At 35.9% G+C, this 22377-nt stretch overlaps 1 protein-coding gene across 9 annotated transcripts in view; it reads right to left on the reverse strand.

The window, feature by feature from the left end:
- Positions 1-22377, reverse strand: part of SP2353 (EGF like, fibronectin type III and laminin G domains protein pikachurin) — a 515929-nt gene that overhangs the window by 46327 nt on the left and 447225 nt on the right. For 5 of the 9 annotated variants that reach the window (XM_087343565.1, XM_087343563.1, XM_087343566.1 and 2 more), the window contains one exon: positions 17129-21938. In XM_087343565.1, coding sequence (XP_087199691.1) covers positions 21790-21938 — 149 coding nt within the window. In that variant the 3' untranslated portion in view covers positions 17129-21789. Of the gene's footprint in view, positions 1-623; positions 880-1177; positions 1250-1915; positions 2306-4866; positions 4933-8368; positions 8492-9033; positions 21939-22377 lie in introns of those variants that run through there. The other 4 variants (XM_087343562.1, XM_087343560.1, XM_087343561.1 and 1 more) reach the window with 1 other exon arrangement.

The raw sequence follows: 22377 nt of genomic DNA on the forward strand, positions 1-22377 counted from the left end.
GAATCCGCAAAGCAAACGCCGCCTTTATCCAACTGTATCCTGTTAGGAAAGCGCGAGAGGTCTCATTATCGACGAAGCTATGGATATTCAGGACAAATGTAAAAGCTGTGCTCCTTTACGGATGCAAAACTTGAAAAGTCACTGCTGAGATCATCAAGCGTCTCCAAGTATTCATCAACTGCTGCCTCCGAGGGATCCTTCGCGTGTTTAGGCACATCATCATAACAAATGAAGAACTTTTGAAACAAACAAATGAGGAGCCAATAGCCACACAAATTAAGAGCAGAAAATGGAGGTGGATTGGACATACCCTGCGGAAAGACCAATATGCTGTCGTAAAGCAAGCAATCTCCTCGAATCCCCAGGGACGGAGGAAGGGGAAGGCCAAAAACAACCTGGAGGAGAACCATTGAAGAGGAGACAAAGAAGGAAGGAAAGACCTGGAGGGAGCTGAAAGTTCTGGCTCGTAATAGAACTCGTTAATGCTGCTTTGTCAAGGCCCTATGCTCTGGCTAAGATCTACAGGACATCAATCAATTAAGTATTTATAACAAAATGTTTTTCCAATGACAAATTAAATACCAACTTAGTTTAATTATATAAATAAAGTATTTGTTACTCACCTCCATCTAGTGCTGAGGTCAAGAAAGAGTAGGAGCTATAACCTCCACTTGCCCAAAACGACCTACACCACTGATTCTTGTGCCACGTCATCACACTTGTTTGCTGAAACAAGTATAGGGAGATTTTTCATATCTGAATTATTCAGCAGGCTCTCCAGATAATATTTATCCATACTCCATCGCCTCTTGTCAGCATAATCCATCACATATACCAGTGTATGTACATGCTTGAAGTAATTTTTCCAAGCACGGCATCCTGGAACACAGAATTTCATTAACTCAGAATCAACATTCCAGACTGTGTCAAAAGTTTAATTTGCTTACCTATGGCATGGACATTCTAAAATATTTCAGTTTTTGTTTTCATTTGAAGATATTTGCTATTTCCATTTAAAAGAGAAGTTAGTTCAGAAAAATTATAATTCAACCATCCATAACACAGCAGATTATGAAAACCATAACTGAAAAAGTGATTTAGTGACTAGAAGTTTTAAACACTAGATACTTATTATAATTAAACTTTTTAAAATAGAAAAAAACTTTCTTTCACTTACCTTTAGAATTGCCTTTCATGTCACACACAGTATACTCCTTGTTATTTACTGTCACTTTTATCTCTTCTGCCTCTATACAAATAAAAACAAAAATATAGCCATTTCAAAATGAACACTTTCTTGTTTAGTTTAGGTAATTAAATCCACAAATCAGAGTCCTTTCATGCAAAGCTAACAGTCAATCAAGTAGTCAGGTCAGGAAATATCACCTCTTTTTTGGAACCAAAAATTAATTATTGTGTTCACATCAAATTATCATAACTTACTACAATACAGAATTTTAAGAACCACAACAAATATGTGCATTGGTTACTATCTGTGCTGTAATGGAGAGAACTCAGGTGAACTATTTTCTAGCTTAAAATTTAAAATTATATGTCCATTGTTCAAATAATATTTAGCAAAGAAGTATTTATAACAAAATGTTTTTCCAATGACAAATTAAATACCACCATATTTTAATTATATTCTTTAAGTATTTGTTACTATTAAGGGGCGTAATGCTGACCACTCACCCCGATCTAGTGCCGAGGTCAAGAAAGAGTAGGAGCTATAACCTCCACTCCCCCAAACGACCTACACGGCATGTAGCGGGATGTTTTTTTATTATTATTATTAAAGAGAAGTAAATCCTTCAAATAATATTTAGCAAATAAGTATTTATAACAAAATGTTTTTCCAATGACAAATTAAATACCAACTCAGTTTAATTATATACTTAAAGTATTTGTTACTTACCTCCATCTAGTGCCGAGGTCAAGAAAGAGTAGGAGCTATAACCTCCACTCCCCCCAAACGACCTACACCACTGATTCTTGTGTCACGTCATCACACTTGTTTGCTAAAACAAGTATAGGGAGATTTTTCATATCAGAATTATTCAGTAGGCTCTCCAGATAATATTTATCCATACTGCATTCTACAACTGGACGGAGCTCCCCACCATTTTCACAGGAATGGACGAGTGCTTCTCAATCGTGTTTTTCCACAGCGCTGGATGGGATGAGTTTGATTACTGTGTGGATGTGTGTCGTGTGAACCAGGGTGCACACATTGAAGGATTGTAATTAACGCATGAGAAACTTGGACAGTTGCGGCCACTGACGGTGTATGTTGTGCCCGTGTAAGCTGTAAAATAAATTTTTTATTAACTTTTGAAACTGCACCATTCTTTTGTGTACACTCTGTATATAACTGTGTCACTTCATTATATTTTAAATCATCTTTTTATTCTGTTCAGTTTTGTGAAATAGCTCCTGAGATATTACCGGGTCTACAATTTATGCTGTAACGGCCTTGCTTGCATTGCGTGCTCGGCCGAGTGCACTGTTGGTGTGGGATAGAGATAGCGTGTTATTCCCGTGAGTCACAGGCGAATCAGTTTCAGTGCCGCTAGTAACAGCGAACTACGAATATTTCTCGATACTAATACATGTTATTACATTAATTGTTCTTACCTTAAATCACAAAAGATGTTCAAAGTGACTTCCTTGTGCTTGCAGGCAAGCACCAGTGTCAGGATTTGTGAGTCTCTGAACAACAGTGGTCTTACATGATCGCAATTTCAGAAGTCTCGTTGCTGTGTGAGCAGATCCCAATGACACGCCAGATTGTGCAGCTAAACGTGCCAAAGATTTCCTAAGAAAGCTCCAATTTCATCCAATTTCTCTTCCGTCAATACACTCCATTTCCTGTTCTTCTTTTTATCCAAAACTGATCCCGTACTAAGAAATTTTTTTATTAATCTCTCTATCGTGGGCCTGCTAGGAACACTTTCACCGGGAAAATGTCTGCGATATTTACGGCGGCATCTTCCGTAGGATGAATACTTGGCATATGTTTCAACTAAGAACACACGTTGCTTAATACTGTACACCATATTATCAACGTCAATCCGCGACGAGACACGCAATGAAACTGATTCGCCTGTGACTCACGGGAATAACACGTTATCTCTATCCCACACCAACAGTGCACTCGGCCGAGCACGCAATGCAAGCAAGGCCGTTACAGCATAAATTGTAGACCCGGTACTTTTGTGGTACAAGTCTGCATGTAAATGATAAATACACCACCTTACATGTTCAATGCTTTAGACATTGTCACAAACATACAAGGAATACCAAGTTACAAATAAGTGTGCATCAAGTTCTTCAGTACTTTCAGCATTAGCTGCAAATACCCATTAGATAATTAACTAACAAGATGGTTTAGAAAACCTGATGGTTCATCACCGAATTAACAAAAGCCCTCCACCGGACTCTATCCTAGGCCAGCAAAATACAGTCGCCTTCAACTCCTATCTCCCATAGATCCCACCTGAGATTATCATCCCATCTATGTCTAGGTCTCCCGAGCAGGGTTCCTGATCAATACCCTATAAACACCTCTTGCCCCATCCACGTTATTCTTCTTGACTTAATCACCCTGACAGTATTGGGGGAGGAGAACAAAATTTAAAGCTCATCATTATAAAGTTTTCTCCATACACCATCGTCTTCTATCCTAGGCCCAAATATCCTCCTCAACACCCTATTCTCAAACCCCTACAATCTATGTTCCTCTGTCAGAGTGAGAGACCATGTTTTACACCCATACAAAACAGGCAAAATTATTGTTTTGTATATTTTAATCTTCAGGCTCTTAGAAATCAGACGGGAAGACAAAATATTTTGATGAAGAAAACTGTTTTCTGGATGTTATCCATTGTCCAATACTAAATAAAATCAATAAAAGCTACGACGTTTCTCAGATGGGAGTGTATCTCCGTCTTCAGGTAAAACCTAATCTGTAGGGCCCAATCGATACAGCTAATCCCTATTTTGAACTGAAAATGTACACACATTTCCTGAATTTAATGTTCTCCTAATTTTTCATTAATATAATTTTGATGTAATTGTTGTTCCCAGATATTTGGACTTTGTCACACTTTCAAAGTATTTACTAACCACCCTAAGATAATTCTGCCCGCCTGTCTGCTGACGACGAGATACTAACATGTATTTAGTTTTTTTCTGAATTTACTTCTAGCCCCACCTGTCTACTAGCCTCTAGTAAAACTTCTGCATTCCTCTTTAATGTATTCATATCGTCCCCCAATAAATTAACATCATCAGCATATGCCAATAGCTGATGTGTCCCATTCAATTGCAAACCCTCCTGCCTATCTTGGACTTTCCTGATGGCATATTCTAGCATAAAGTTAAAGAGGAAGGGAGACAAAGCATCTCCTTGTTTTAGACCGTTCTTGATGAAGAATGTCTCAGATACATATTTACCTACTCAAATTTTGCTACAGGTTTCATTTAAGCACATTTTTGTTAAATTCAGTAGCTTCTTTGGTATACCAAATTCAATAAGAATATTATATAGCACTTCTCTCTTAACAAATCTATAAATAATTGATGTATGGTCCAACTGAACTCCCATTTTTTCTTTAGTATCTGACGAATGCAAAAGATCTGATCAATTGTTGATCTGTTTCGTCTGAACCCACACTGATGATCCACAAATTCACCAATAATCAACAGGAATTTGTGTACGTAAAGTTTTATTATAACGGCCTTTTATATCAGTTATATATAATGATAGACTTCATTATGATCAATTGTATTTTTTATTTCACTGAATTTGGTGAAATAGTTCCTAAGATATTATATTATTGTAAAAGTTTGCATATAAAAACTCACCATCCTGCATATGCAAAGCTGCTTCCTACCACACAGGCAAGCACACAGGATAACCGTTGCACCAAACTGGAAAGGAAAACAGATATAGGAAGATAATTAATTATTGCAACATTAAGGAGTTATATTATTTTAATGGTCCCTTACATCAGTTATAAATAACACTGTGTTTTACTTCATTATGTCATAAATAATCTCTCTATTCTGTTGAACTTGGTGAAATACTACCTGAAATATTAATTTTATTGCAAAAGCCTACAAATAGAAACTCACCATTCTGAAAACTCAAAGCTGCTTCCTCCCACACAATACAACAGTTGCACCGCACGGGAATGGAAACCAGATATAGCAAGATAATTAATTATTGTAACAAGACGCTTTTATGCATAAAAGGAATATCAAGTTACAAGTGTGCGCATCAGTTTTTTCAGTACTTTCGGCGTTCTCTACATATCCAATACATTATTCATCAATAATTAACAATAACAAATGTACGCAAATTTTTATTATTTTAATGGCCCCTTACATCACCTAAATGTAACGCTGTTGTTCCTTGAGTGGGCGTATGTCCCACTACAGTGGACTATTTCTTGACTGATGTGTCATCTTCATGTTGGTCATCTGCAGCAGCTTCCATATGTCCTAGCTACATATATTCCTTCATGAAATCATTACACTGTGTTGTTTCAAGAGTCGTTTCTCAAGCTTGAAAAATCTCTCTTTGGCCATTTTTCTTGACTCACCTAGCGAGTCTGGATTGTCCTTAAGAGGCAGTCTGACCACGTATTTACCTGTGTCCAATCTTCTTGTTTTTTCACAATAATATTGCTCACATTTTCTGTCCTCCCTTGTGAGAACCCTTTCATTGTTGCATTCTTCCAACTACCAGAAAAGTTGTAATCGATGACTGATGTCATGAGTAATGCTGAGACTGCACACTGTTATTTGCTGAAGTAACAGGAACAACCCTACCTGTTACTACCCAGCCCAACTTGGTTTCTCGAAGGTAGACCCAGACTATGACTTAATGACTCTGGGATGCTGAATCCAATATGGCTCGACATGTGACTGGATGACCTTTCTGGTCCAAGATCTCAATTTGCACAGTGGCAAGTAAAACTTCGAGTTTCACTTGGATTGGTTGAATGAGCTACAAAGGAGTCCTCCTTGCTAGTTTCTGATGTTGTAACATCTTCCCCTTTATCCTTTGTATTGATTCTCTGAGGTGAATGCAGTAATGTATTGTGTCTTTTGTTGCACTGTTTACAGTGACCTGATGTGCACTGCTTGATCTGACCTTAAACAGTTGAAATAAAGTCTTAATTTCTTTACCTTCTCACGTCTCTCCTCATAATTCAATTGCAGAAACTTGAGACATTTAAATATCTGGTGGTCTCCATTGAACATGCTGCAAGTGGTTTGACGTGAGACAAAGCTTGACATTGCCTGATTATGCTTCATAGGTGGTTACGTTGTGGCTTGACATTGAAACTCCTTGTTCGGTGTTTATAATTGCCTTCCATGGCCTCCAGGATTTGACTCCTCTGTTGTAAAAACGTTGTAATGTCCTTTATTGTCGGCATCACATCTTTCTGACTTGTCGTTTCCGAATGGCATAAGGTAACTTGATCCAACTTTGATGTTAATAAATGCACAATGAGTGTGTCCCAATGCTCTGTAGGTTGTCCAAGTGCCTTGAGTGCTCTTAAATGCTTTAATGTGTCATCTAGCAGTTTCCTAAGGGCAGCAGCTGATTCCCTTTCCACTCTTGTTAACTCAAAAAGACTTCTGACATGAGTCTGTGCAATAACTCTCTTGTTTTCAAACCTCTCAAATAACATTTGCCAGGCGATGGGATAATTTCAAGTTGTTACTTGTAGTGAGTGAATTACCTTTTCTGACTGTCCCTTCAGAGTTGACTTTGAGTAATGAAATTTCTGAATGTCTGATAAAAACCTGTTATTACGAATTAAAGATGTGAATATGTCTTTGAATGGCAACCATTCATCGTAGCCCCCATTGAAGGATGGCAATTAAATCTTTGGCAGTTTAACTTCTGAACACCGATTTTGATTTATCAATAAATTGTTAATGACGTCTGTGCCCTCGTATGTTTGAATCAATGACTGTGCTTCCGCCATAGCTTCAAAATATGCTTTCTCAAATTCTTGCCAGTCATTTGCATGTACTTCGCTATCATCATACATTTCTATTTCTGTTTGAATTGCATCATACTCTGTGTAACACTCCTCAGCCTTGGAATGCCGTAACTTGAGTTGCTGTACTCCAATCTCAGCACTGAATGTGCTTAAGAATGTAGAAAACCTAGTCAATCGTACCTTGACTAAGCCCTGTTTCTTTAATAATTTTGCTAATGTGGAATCCTGAGACATGATTTACCTCATTTGATGCTGGTGCTTCTTGTGTGAGATACGTTCGATGTCTGTTATATCCAAAATGCCATGTCTGGTACGTAGTACCTGGCTGGTGATGTCGCTGCTTGATCATGCTTGGAATGCAACTTCCAATATCTGTTACTTGTAAGCTGTAGAAGTATATCAAATCTAAAACTTCTTGACGATGGTGAAGAGTCAATTGAATAAAAATTTTCTTGGATATTATCCATCGTCTAGAGATAGAGTCCCATCTCCGAAACGTCGTTTTACGTAGAAGTATGCTTGTTGAAACCGAAACTTTCGTGTTCAGATCCGGCCCGGAGGACCAAAATGTTCCTTGAGTGGGCGTATGTCCCACTACAGTGGACTATTTCTTTATTAAAACAAACTTCAAATTCGTACAGAACTTGCAGCGACCTTTCCTCGACGAAGGCACAAGGCAGAAGCTGCAAAGATTCCAGTACTAACATTATACACCGAACAGCAGCTAAGGTTACAGTCTTACCAACATGAAAACATTGAACATTAGCTAAGGTTACAGTCCTGCCAACATGAACACCGAACAACTGTTTTACTTCATTATATTGTAAATGATCTCTCTATTCTGTTGAATTAGGTGACATAGTTCCCAAGATATTAACTTCAATGGAAAAGTCTGAATAGAAATTTAAATTCCCTATCTGAGCTGTTCAGTGGATTGCCTGTAGTAGAAAATAAAACTCACCATTCGCAAACTCCAAATCAAAAACTCAGAGAAGCGTATGTCAAACAGCCAGCAACCCTTGGCGATCTCTAAACATGAATCCAGGAGTAAATTAAAAAGATTCTACCAGAGATGTTGCAGTGCATAAAGAGGATCTTCACCACACATTTATGACAGAATGTCCAGCCTGACGGAGCTCATCTGACTAATGTTATTTTAAAAAAATAACAATTTCTATGTTATGTTTTTTAAGAAACTTCCTGTGCTTGAAAATTCAATTAACACTCTAACCCCAAAAGAGTTATCACTGATTACTGATGGACCCTGCAAAATATTTACAAAATATTAGCCTACATTTAAGCACATGCCACAGCGTAAAACAACGCCATGGTAACTTGCTACTCACTTTCAGGATCTGAGGTTTTCACGGTAGTGAGTCTGAAGATGGCTGTCTTCTGAGATGTTGAACCATGTAGTCTTGTAGATGTTTACAGACATTTCAGAGGTCCTTGCTGCCTCCATCATCAGCCTGATGCAACAATAAAGAAGACACGAGCCATTATATTCGCTGCCAAGTGATCCTCCGATTGTACTTGGATGAAAATATGTTTTCTTAATTTTTAAGTATGAGTAATATCATGTAGGTAGTTTGATGCCTATTTGAATGTCAGAAATTAGCATACTTCCCTAAGCAAATAATGCAATAAGCATAAGATATGTATGATTATAGAATGGCCTGAAATGTTTTTACTATCATTTTCACCAGGGCCAAATTCAAACTTTATAGTGCAAAAAGGTCCATGCCAGTGCAGGCTTGTAGGGGCCAGAAGTCAACCACACTGTGATAAATCCCCACATAATGCACTCTGAATGACCTAAAGTACAGTAGGGCACCGCTTATACGGCAGGTTAGGGACCAGAACCCCGCCGTAAAGCGGATCTTTACCTTTTTTCACTTGTAAATGCTTATCAAAGCCTAATAAGATGTTTACACTATCATATAGTAAGTGCACAATAGCGCTAGGCCTAAGAAAACGATATGAAAGTAAAATGAATATCAGTAGTACACACATTGTGGCTCGTTTGATCTTCAATCCACACAACTAAAAGTTTTTCCATGTCAGCAATAAGGCTATCTCTTTTTCTTATGACTTTAGAGTTCATTTGTGTGGCACTTTTAATTTCATTTAACACTTTCTCCTTAGCGTTCACGATTGCACTAACAGTTTGGCGAGCTAGGCTTAGCTTACGTCCTATCTCGGCCATAGACATGCCTTGTTCACGAAGTTTAATCATATCTAACTTGGCATTTAAAGTAAGAGGCTTACGACTCCTCTTTTTATCGCTACTACCCTTAGACGCCTTTGTAATTACACTGTAGTAACACAAAAATATTACGTAAATATACAGTTTGTAATAACTTTGAAAAATTGCCAGAAATACGGAGACGCGGACCGCACAAAAGCTGTAAACAGACTGAATCAGCGACGAGAAAATGGCGCCGGACGCACTTCTCTGAATCAGCTGTTGAGCGCCATATTAGCGAATCGCCTTAAAGCGGAGCGCCGAAAAGCGGGGCCCTACTGTATGGCATAATCTGTATGCCAACAGCCCAGATATATTAAAACATTTACAGAAGTCAAGACACTGGTGATACGCAGACACACCCATAACTGAGAAACAAGCCATACTTCACATTCCAGAGTGTGGATATAAAATTCTTAAAGTGAAGGTACATTGGACCTAACCAATACTTTTCCAATGCTAACCAGGTCAATCATCAATGCTGCCAATTTCTCATGGCATTTATCTATTTCACTGCTCCCTCGAAACGCAACGACACATAACCTCAACTGACATACGACATCTCCACACACTTTCTAGTTTCTTCCTCAATACAGTAAACACTGTTCACATCAAGTTCCTAACTGCAATGAATTCTCCTTAATGTCCTATGAAAAGACTGAATACATGCCACTACGAAAGCAAATACTTTTATCATGCGCAGAAAGCCGAGAAGGGCGAAAACTACATATGCCAGTTATGCCACAATGTTTACAACGCTCCAAAGGCTGATGAATACACACCTATGCTTCCAAAGTCTTTGTCATAGTAGCGTAGTGGTAAACTATGTCTTACACAGGAAAAATCTGAGAAATGATGGGGGGGGGAATAATAATAATAATAAAAAAAAAACACACACACACAACAACACTTGAAAGTACAATCTTCCGTGTGCCTGGTGGTCCAGGGGGCAAGTTAAGAGAGTGAAATGCAAAACGCAACCAATTTGCCTCTAGCCATATCTCAACTTCTTAAAAGAAATGCAATATCCAACAGCCCAGTCTGCCTAAATCTTTAACCATTCTAAACAGCCAACAGAGGGCACATGCACAAACACAAAAATAAAATTCCAAGCAGAATGCAATGTATTTTTATTATGTTCTATATAACTGGATTCTTGTATGCATGAATAACAGCAGTTCAGATACTGGAAAGGAATAATGCTTGAAGATGGAGACAAAACTCATTACAGCTTATAAGGTTAGATTAATAGCTAAAATCTTTCTTGTAGTCATTTGAATGTTATTCCCTCATCTTGGCAATTGCTACACTGAGGTCAAGTGCTTGAAAGATGGTGCTTTGCTTCACAGAAAGTATATAAGATTAACACAGAAATCTGACCAGAGTGGCAAGTCTACAAGAAATCATCCCAAATCCTGGACAAACTCAAAATATAACTATTGGTCACAACCTCTTTGAATAGATTTCAAAACACATCACATGAAATATAGCTGGCAAGTGGTTTAAATCTTATCTTCATGACAGAAATCAACTACAAATAAAATCATCTTATTCAAATGACAGCACCTACTCAAATTGGAGTGCCTCAAGGTTCAATATATGGTCCTCTGCTTTTTCTCATATATATCAATGATCTGCCCCCAACAAACTCACATTAAATTTTTACAAAACAAATTTCATGAAATTTTGTGCTTACAACAGAATTTGTGTAAATCGAAATGTGGGGTATGTTGATAAAATAATCGAGGAAATAGAAACAACTAAATTTCTTCGCCTACAAATTGACAAACAAATTAAACTGGAAAACACATATTCAATATATCATTCCTAAACTAAGCTCGGCATGTTTTGTTATGAGGGCAGTTGCAGCATTCATTAAAACAGAAACTTTAAAATTAGTTTATTTTGCTTACTTCCATTCCATCATGTCATCATCAGGGGAATCATTTTCTGGGGAAATTCAACAGACAGCATAAACATACTTTACATTCAAAAGAGTATCATTAGAATGGCAGGCACTAAAAGGAGAGCCTCTTGTAGGGAATTATTTAAGAAGTTTAATATTCTTCAACTACCCAGTGAATTCTTGCTCTCACTATTATTTGCAGTGGATAACAAAACAAATTAGATATTCACAATATAAGAACAAGATACAAATACAACATTCATGTGCTGAATTCTAACTTCACTAAATATCAAAAAGGAGTTTACTACCTGGAATTATGTTATTCAATAATCCCCTATCTACAATCAAAAGTTTAAATCACGATATAAAAATGTTTAAGACTGTGTTAAAAGAGTGTCTCCTATTTCACTTCTTCTACTCATTAGAAGAATTTACATCACCCAAAAAGTATTAACTATTATAAATACATGAAACTAATAATGGTGATGGTTACTCATCATAATTACTCTGTTATAATACTGGAATTCCAAAAATTTCTAAATAGCTGTTATTACTGTGTATTTATATTTGTACTAGAAACATGTACTGCATTTTTGCTATGACCTGTTCTACATCATTGAATTAGGCCTATAAAGGATCTATGGAATGTAAATAAATTCTATTCTTTTCTATACAACTTATCAACTTCCAGTTATATGTAGCTTCCCACAAACATCCTATCAGAAGATTTAAAGAACCACATATTATTGGAAAGACTAAACTCTTTCACATGCCTTACACGTGGTTCAACTGCCTGCCTTCATCTCATGCTCAACCTACTCAGTGGAACGAAGAGCCGAGATCGATATACCTGCGCATGCGCCAACTAATCGATGACAGGAACCATTTCTTCCTGGAGAAGATTCACCACGAAAAAGAACTGCTAATTTGCAAAGGACCCTAGATGAAACATGTCGTGTAAAAAAGTGATGATCTAATGTAAATCGAACATTTCTATAGAGAACATCATTTAATATATTTTAAATATTTAAATGTTAATTATAATAATATTTTAATATTTAATAGGAATTTTATTGTGATTAGACTGACAAGATTTAAACAAATACGAATTTATACATCAGAATCAAGAGTTAAAACGAGAAAACGAGAAGCTGAGAGTAGGGAAAACTGGCGAACTATTTTTGGGCAGAATAATGGACTTGTCGTCAGACAGAACACTAAATAATAATACATCAGAAACGTGGAAGACTAAATCTACAAAATATTCAACTGGTAACGATTTCTTAAATCGTACCCTTGTTTTAATGTGTTGCTTCACTAAACAGAGTAAATGATAAGATGTTTTACTATCGATGCATAAATAAATTTTAAATTGATAAGAATTGTTTTGTCTTAATCCGTGTAAAAGTAGGAAAGGACTAAATTTGCCTTTCTTCATATTCCAGTTTTGCATCCACATCATCCGTTTTGATTTTAGTCATAAACTTTCGGTAACATGAAGCACAGCAGCTGCTTACACTAAAACATTTACGTCTTCTTATTCGCAAAATAATCATAAACACATCACTTGAATAAGCAACACAGTAACATGAGAATTGCAAAGGAAACTGGTCAAATTCTGAAAATTACATAACTGTTTTGTCTTGTCCCACTATATCACGCGTTATGTTGTCTGTAATTGTCGTTTTGAACACATTCTTAGAGAGACTTGCTCCTTCCTTTCCAGATTTCACTGGTGATGGTGTGTCTCATTCTAATTACTAATGATACTTACACTTCATAGTTGCTACATAATACAGTAACAATCCACATGTTATTGACTACCTTTGGCATAAATGTGCCATGACGATAGCACTATTCAGTATATTTTGAAAATTCTCTGAAAAAATGAAAATACTTGGTTCAATTTAAATAGTATTTGAAATTCAAAATATTAATAACTTTTATACTAAAAGATAAAATACTCTTAATATGAATCAGTACCAAAAGCACTGTAAAATGTATGTACTATATAAATTATTTATTAATAGGGCTTCAAGAATGTGGGTATACCAAAGCCTGACACTGAACATGATTCTCAGTCACTTCACTTTAGACGACATCCCCATGTTCTATTTCAGCACGATCCACCTAAGTTATGTCTCACATTCTCTAAGTTGCTGCTTTCCTTGACATTCCCCCAAAAAATTAAGTGAGCATTACTTATCCGCTGCCCCTACACCTGAGCTACAAAGCCAGCTCATCCCATTTTGATTTAATATCCTTAAAATTATAAATGTTGTCATTACAAGAGCTTCTTTATTCTCCACTTCCTCCATCTTTCTTGGATTTTATTTTATTTAGTGTTCTGTCTGGCGACAGGTCCATATGAACAGGATCCTTCCATCCTTTTCTCGGACTGGGACCTGTTCATATACGTTCTTGGCAGATGATCCAGAAGTGGTTTGCCATTGCCTTCTTCTGTGTGTGAATGGAGTAATTGTTGGGATGCCACGGAGAAACCGAGAAGCCCCCGGAGGAAAACTCCGTGTTGCCTAGACCACGGCCTTGCCCAACACAAGTTATAAATTCGGGTACCGCCGGGAATCGAACCCGAGACCCCAGGATTACAAGGCCAGCGTTCTAACCGCTAGACCACCGTGGCGGTCTTTCTTGGATACAATTAATAAATGTTTACTTTTACTTTGACAACTGATATTGTATTGCTTGTTAAAATGTCAATTAGAGAGCATGTTGCTGGTAAGGTCAAATTTGGAAAGTCAGGCTAGGTTGTGTCACATTACTTATTTTCTATATGGACAGGCTGAGCATCAAGCGGACATTCCGAGGATAAAGGGGTAAGCCATTGAAATAAAGAACAGTTTTAAAATATTTCTACAGAAGTCAACTGTTCATGTGCTATTACGAAAATGAAACACCTAGAAACACTTTCCATTTTAGTGTCAGACTATGTCAGGCTTCTTGCAGGGTGGTTCTATTCGTTGTAATTTGTTAGGTTCCGATAGATGTAAACATAACTGTGTTAAGCCTGAAAACTGGTAACTGAAAAAAATATGTGTTATAAAATTGAGAGTAGGATCAAAAAGATGCAAGCACCATAAAACAGAAAATATCCTAACAGGAGTTTTGTAGAGGTTATAACTACAACAATTGGTCTAACCATAAAGATATGTCAAGTGTCGTCATAAAATGTATAATGTATAAAATGCACAATATTTCCTAGTTTGGATTGGGAACAGTATGGCGTAACTGCAGTGATATAAAGTCATTAAAATTATACTCCACAATTTTCACTTGTATTAACATATGTGACATTGAATTTGAATTCCAGAATAAATAATTCAGAAAACATTCTTAATATTATAAAATTAAATAAAATGGCCGGTGTATTGGGCACCTAGTCGCTAGTTCTGCAAGTGTAAATACTTTGATTTATGGGTTTTTGATATGTGCATCTTTTGTTTGTACACAGTTTTCATTTTTATGAATATCCTTTGTTTATCGCAACGCCACATTTGTGCTATTTGCTCATTAAGTGAGACTTCAGGTTCTCATGACAGCAAGAATGGAGATGACAGCTATTTCAGAGGTGTGTACTGCCTCCATCATCAGGGTAATCACCTTTACGATGGAAATATCAGTCAACTTCTTTGAGACTGCATGTTGCAATATCTCAGCAAGCTGTCAAGATCATATTTGTTAATTCATTTCTTTAAAAGAAAGGTACAGAAAGAAAGAGGATACTGCTAAATCACAAACAGAAAGTTCAGCATCTTGAAGACCAGAAATTACAGTTGACCAGCAAACAGAGTAATCCTCTGTTGATGACCCTACTACCTTCATCTCCTCCACTTAATGTCATTACTCTAGACCAAGGAAATACATCCACATGCATAAATGCATCACTAATTATACTGGAAGAGAACCACATGATGCATAACACACACAGATTTTAGTCACTCACCACTGGACACTTATCACTTTTATATAATGTCACTGTTGCGCTGCAGACTAATAGGGAATGTGGTGAAGTGAGCAGCATTGTCATTCACCACTATGGTCATGTGACATAACTGTGAGTTCACAGACACAAGACACATTTGTCTATTGGATGATGGGTTTTCTTACATATGTATGCAACCCTTGCACTTCAACCATTAACTGTTCTTTTGTGCCTTCCCCATTCTTCTGATTCCCCACTAGTTCTGTGCCTACGCAACACACAGTATCTCACTCAACAGAATTTGATGAGAACTGCCTAGTTCCACAAAATGTCTGCATAAGTGGCAAGATTGTAAATCTGCTGGTCATAGTCAAGGCCTCATGGAGTCCCTGGGTCTTTGAAGAGGATTAACCTCTTAACTAGGATACTGCCCTCAGACCTGGGCCTTCTAGGCACCCTGGTGAAAGCCTTCCTAAGTTTAGGTAATGCCATGTAGCCAGTTGCCATAAGTTCCGGTACTACTTCGTTTCTTCGTAGTTTTAAGCTTCCTTCTGGTGCTTGCCAGCTACAGTCTGCCTGTGGAACAGTTGTCTTCCAGAATCCTTAGGTTGGGTGACACTGTCACCAACCAATGTAGTGTGTCAGAGATGCTGGTTCCTTGCTGAGAGGGATCGACTTTCAAGTGAAAACTTTGAAAGGTCTCATAATAGTATGGCCAATATCATAAAGCTTTTTACAAACTCTTTGCCTGTAACACTTTACTATACTACACCACACCATATTATTAGATATTCAGTTGAATTGTTGCTAAAACTTGATCCGTAGAATGTGCATGGGAAAGTAAAACAATGGTGGGTCCTTCCCTTATTGGCCATGTGTCATATCTTACGCACAATCCAGTTGGCCATGTTACATGATAGCGTTTTGTTACTATTAAAATCTGGCCAGAATCCTTGTAGTACAGGAATTTAAATCCCCTACTCCCATAAGATGAAGGTTAAGTATATAGAAAAAATGTATTATGCAGTTCTTTTGTTATATAACATTTTAGAAACAACTATCACATAAATTCGAATATATCTATGATCTGAACCATAAAACTAATGTTTGTAAAATTTACACACAATCACAAACTCAGCAGCTCAAATATTTTACAACTCTCAGTAACCAAAATCTCTTCTTCTCTTCAGCAACTGTTCTGAAATGTATGACATATCAGACATAATGATTACTGTCTGATCACTGTGGTGAAACTTGTAAGGACATGACATAAGAATGATTACTTGTCAATTTCTGATCCAATAGAATTTAACATTTAAAATTTAAATTTGACCTATATACAAGAAGTAATAATACACCACATCCCTATTAATAAAAATATATTTGTAGAGGAGAAATCTATTCACAATCATAACTTATTTATTGCCACTGTTTTAATCACCATTTTCAGCAGCAGACAACATTCTCTAAATGATAGGAAGTTAAATTGGCACGAAGCTGAAACAATTTGTTTGGACATTTGTGCAGAATGTCTTGCTGCTGTCACATAACCTAAATGTTCTGTACTGGTTATGAACTTGTAATATTGCTTTACACAGAATGATATTGAAGGTATAAAGATACACTATTAAATAATAAATTATTACCCAGTAATTCAGTAACAATGCTGTGTTGAAAGGTTAATGCATCTTGTGTCACTAAAATCTGAAGGGTTGAATTTTCATAGCAGAGAAAAGTCCACTGTACAGACTCTACACAAAAATTGTTTATAGCTGTTGAAGATGATTCAGATGTAAATCATAATAGAAATGGAATATGAGAGTGTGTGTGACAAGCGGTAGTACACAGGAAAGAAAATGTTTTGCATATTTATATAATTACAGACAAAAAGAGCAAAGGAACATATAATGTAGGAAGAATTAATATTTATCTTATAATAGCTATTTCTTGCAAAATCATATCTGTGCTGGATTGCAGAGGTTGTAAACCCAGGGATTAAGGAAGACAGGATAGATGCAAAAAAAAAGAGCATTTATTTCCTGCTTTAAGTTTCACAACTTTGCCTGTAAAAGTCAGAAGTTGCTTTATATGAGATATGAGAACATCTGATAATGTCACAGCAACAGTGTCAGTGGTGTTTATGCACAAAGTATGTTTTATATTAAATTCAGCAATTTTCCTTTTTTATTTTGATCACTAATTAATTATGTTTCTATAAACTGGTGAACATGTTTAATAAATATGTGAAATCCTGAGTGGCTCAACACAGTAATCACTCTTTAAAGCTCCATGTATACGTTTAATAAAGCTGAAAGTTTGTAACAAATCTTCAGCGGCCCCTAATTATTCAACACTATACCTCATGTGGTCAGAGGTGCTGCTCCTTTGAAGATTACTGTATATAAACATGAAGCATTATGTTTTCCAACGTATACACAAATGTAAGGACACAGTTTCACACTTACAGCTTGTTCTAGTTACCACACAACATGGCTGCCATAACAGGTCTACTCCCTAAAGTAATCCTGCAAGAGTTAGGTTGCATGATTGAATATGAATTGTGGTTCATGAATGATCATGTCTTCTTTATACCTTTTCCACAAGAAAACATCAAATGACATTTTTATAACATTGTACAGAAATAACATACAAAACTAATAGACTACAGGATCACATTTCACAAAATGATATGTTTTTAAGCTTTATGGATCATTACTGTGGCAGCATTGTGTTTGTATGAGTCAACAGCAGAACCTTATGTTGTGTAAGAAGTGTTCAGTTTGCTGTTGGATAAAAATTTGTGATGAAAGGGTGAAACAATAACTTACTTCCCTATGAAATTACTAAGTACCGTGCAATAAAACACTCAATAGTAAAACAGCGTGAGTACCATTTTGTAAAATGACATAATGCACTATAACAGAGGTTTATAGCATAGCAAAATGAAGAATGATTTTGGAACATACAGTCAGGTGCAAATCACTTTAAATTTGTGGGTACTGAATTTCATATTGACATAAAGAGCACTATGTTCACATTTAGTACACTTACCTCATTTGTAAGAAATTAGTGATGTACTATTTCAATGTCTGATATAACACTCACAACATATTCTAATAACCTACTATGTGTCTTACTTAGTTTGACTCCTCTTCATCTTCAGTATAAATGTCCTTATGTAATTACTGGAAATAAGAAATGTTATTTTGAGTTGATGACACGATGTCTTCACATTCCTTTTTCTTGTCTTCCCTTTGGAGAATCTGGATGTCATCTGGGAGCAGGTTGTCAAAGAGGCTGGGTATGGTCTTCCAATGTTTTTGTAAACTGCCTTTACCATTGGGCCAATATTTTATTAGATTACTTATATATGAGGCCGCTAAGTTAGAAGAGAATATCTTCTATAAAGCACTTGGAAAAGTTGAATGTAATCCCACTGTAGTTTACATAGTTCCCACATTTCAATTTTCTAGCTTTGTACAGTGCACTAGAAAGACACACATGGTTGTCATTTTTATACCTATTGATGCACACACAAAAGTACCCCATGCCATTAGATTCACTCATATCTTTCATTCACTGGACATAAAGTATCTGATTCACAATGATGAATCTATTTATAAAAGTTCAATATTTCTTTTTTAAATTATAGAATAGTTCAATCAGGCTTAGAAGAATATTGTTCTTACATCTGTACATCACTACTCTCTCTCTCCCTCTCATCATAATAAAAGTCTATATTGCCATGCTTGTGTCTGCAGATATTGGCAGATATGGATTTAACCATATAAAATTTAATGTAGATTTGCTCAAAGACTGGTGAGATGGACTTAGAAAAATCTTCAGTAATGCACCATTGGTTCAGCAGGTAATTGATTAAGTCCCTGCAGACATGGCAGTTTCAAAATGCCTAAACTGAATTTCTCTAGAAAACAGTCACTATCGCTATTCCACACAAATATTGACAAGTTGAATCCGTGTTTCTACACATTTTAAAAATTTCTTACAACCTGAAGTTTATCATGATGCTGATGCTATTCTTATCAAATTGGTCCACAATTTGAAGTTTTTCACTGAGGTATTGGGTTTCCAAACTTCTATAATATCATGAATTTGTTCACAAAGCATACATCTGTTTTTGTATGGAACAAATGTTATTTGTAGAACATTCCCAAAAGTAGTCTTTACATTCTCAATTTATAATGCAATACAATTTTATTAAATTTAGAGTTGTTTACATGGAAGTAAAGATTTTTTATAGCAAATTTAAGATCAGGTTATTGTTCTTGTCATTTGCCCTAAAGATGGCAACTGCAATGTCTGCCGAAACGTTGGATAAATCTGAGCATTTAACAAAGCTCATTACAAAAGCCAAAGTTTCACATCAGATTATTGTGTCTGACAGAACTCACAATTGGCTTCCTTTAATTTTAACATTGTTTTTTCCACCAGATTAGAAAAAAGAAAGTAAATTAACCACTGGAGAATGTAATATTATTAAAATATGATGAGGATTCCATATTTTTGTCTCAGGCAATGAACAAAAAACTCACAGATATCACAGAAAATACATTCATATAAAGTTTGTTCAGTTTGTGTTTGGTTTAATATGAAGGAATTGTCACTTATAACCTACTTTATATTCTAGTTTGATATTTATTCATGTTTTAATATAAGAGGCTGCTTTCATAGTTCACCTATGAGAAATGAAACCTATCTGAATTCAGCCCAAAATATTACTGCCATAGTTTATGTACTACACTATAGAAATTGCTAAATAAACTAAAAAATAACTTCATGGAGAAAAGTCCTCCTTGAGAGGCTAATGCCACTGAGGTAGCCCATAAATTCTCCACCTTTTATGGAACCCAAAGGTGTTTAAAAGTGCCTGCCATCAGACCCATTTATTATGCAGTTCTCTCCTGCCACCTGTCACATCATCCCTCTTAGTTCCAAATATTCTCTGTAGCATCCTTTTCCTAAACACCCTTAATATATGTTATTCACTAATGTGAGAAACCCAATTCCACATCCATGTGAAACAACAAATAAAGTTATAGTTTTGTGCAGCTTAATCTTTTTTTCAGATAGCAGACAGGAAGACAAAAGATTCTGAACTGCACTGCGGGAAATACCCTTGAACTTAATTTCTTCTTTATTTCTTCATGAATATTTAAAGTCTGCCATGTTGCATGCTAGTAAGGAGTTTGTCCAAAGGTAAACACAGAAAAAACTAAGTAGGCTGCATGTCTCATTATAAGACTGCAGGACAAAATCCTTATCATCTACTTTTATATTATGAACAATATAAAAGTAGATAAAATCCTTATTATCAATTTTATATTATGAATTTGTCTTACAGTCTTGCAACCTACTTAGTTTTCTCCGTGTTTACTTTTAGAAAAACTCCTTACTAGCACGCAACAGAACCAATAATTTATGATCGCCAGCGTACGATAGAAGTTGATGTGTCCCAATCAAATTAAGCACTTGACATTCCTAATGGTGCATTATAAACAAAAGTTTAAAGTAATGATGATACAAAATTTTCTTTTTTCAGACATTTCTAAATAGGAAAGGCATCCAAGAAATGTTTACCTATACAGATTCTGCTGCAGACTTCATTTAAATACAAATATATAAGACATGTTGCATTTACAGAACTGCAAGCTAAGACTCTAAAAACAGCACTAATTTTAAACATATTCCCAGCACTGCCAAATCAAAATTACACTAATGTGCTAAACAAGAGAAAAATAGGGCTTTGTTATTTTCAATGTAATGAAAAGCAACATTGGATAAAGCAGTATAATTCGATATATAAAAATGTATATAAATTACTGAAAGAAATACTTCATTCAAAAAAGGTCTTCTTTTCTCATATGGAAACTCTGAATAACAGAATTAAAGTTAACAGCAACGATACCGACATTGCAGGAAAAGGTGCTGGTACAGATTGCTGCAAATAGCAGCATGGCAAAATATTATGCAAAGATTTTGTTGCCTGCAGCTAGTTTATACTAATATGTACTTGAACCATCTGCATTAGAGGAACTTTGTATTATTATGCCCTAAATTACTTCACATGTATGCTGTTGCATGAAATAAGCCAAGGGCATAACACAAAAAGAAGTTATTTTTACTGGGTCCATCAGTAAGGATATTGGAAATGTTATTAGGCAGTGTTTCTTACTTTCTATAGCACATGGAAAGGTTTGCGATCATTCAACCTGAAAGTATCTTTGATACAAACATCATTTTCCATCCATGTAAACAACAATAAATTGTCTACAGTTACCCTTATCTACATTCCTGAGTGACGGCACTGTGTTATGGTACGTTGGTTTGGTCATACTTCAAAGAACCTGGCAGGCTTCATCTTTGTTCCAAAGTGACTAAACAGTGGTCCATTACCAGGCACATCAGATTCCTTTACATTCAAGGCAAGTCAGCCAGGTTCTTGAGAAGATCAGAAAACTTACTCACCGCAGCATGGTGCATCACCCATAAATGGAAACAAAATTAGATATAAATTACGATGAAAGTCTCAAGACTTCTTTTCCAGAATTGTTTCTTAAATTCTTTGAGAAATGTTAATTGAAGATCCTCTGAAATGCAGTTTAGGCACAATGAGTGCATGTGTCTTCACCATATCTCACCTCAACGTTTATTTCTAGCCACAGTGTTTGATGTTCTTGCCTGCTGTTGACATCTGAACAAGTTTCACATGATAGTCTGTGTCCAAGATCAGGTCTGAGATACAGCCAACCATACCATTCTTATATTTGTTCAGTGAAGCATGTTCTATATTCTCCATTCCACCTAAGAAAAGAAAAATTATGACATTTGTGGTAAGTTAAAGAAACTAAATTATACTTTAAAGCAATAGGTTTCAATCAGTATTCCATAAACTGACCAAAATTCCACTGTAACAGAAGAATTGTATTATGTGTTTGTATTGAAATTTGTACAGACAGTCTAGTGATTATGAATCACTTTTACTGAATACATTATGCATGGCATGTGTTCATGTTCACTTTACAGTTATGGGAGAAGCATAGTTTAAATTCACTTTAAACTTGTGTATAAAAGCAATTGTTGATGTTCGGGCATTAATAATTTTGTGTAATATCATTTACTTTATGGTATTTTGATATTTTTATGATAAAGTGTAATTGTATGATTAATAAGAAGTACTGGCAAATGAATGTATGTGTTGAAACTTGTTGAAAGAAATTACGGAGGATGGTCAGTGGTAAAG

Source organism: Zootermopsis nevadensis, unplaced genomic scaffold, assembly GCF_977971745.1.
Source record: "Zootermopsis nevadensis isolate Lab colony 2312 unplaced genomic scaffold, Znev_1.0 Znev_ptg000006l, whole genome shotgun sequence".
In the NCBI taxonomy this organism is placed as follows: Eukaryota; Metazoa; Arthropoda; class Insecta; order Blattodea; family Termopsidae; genus Zootermopsis; species Zootermopsis nevadensis.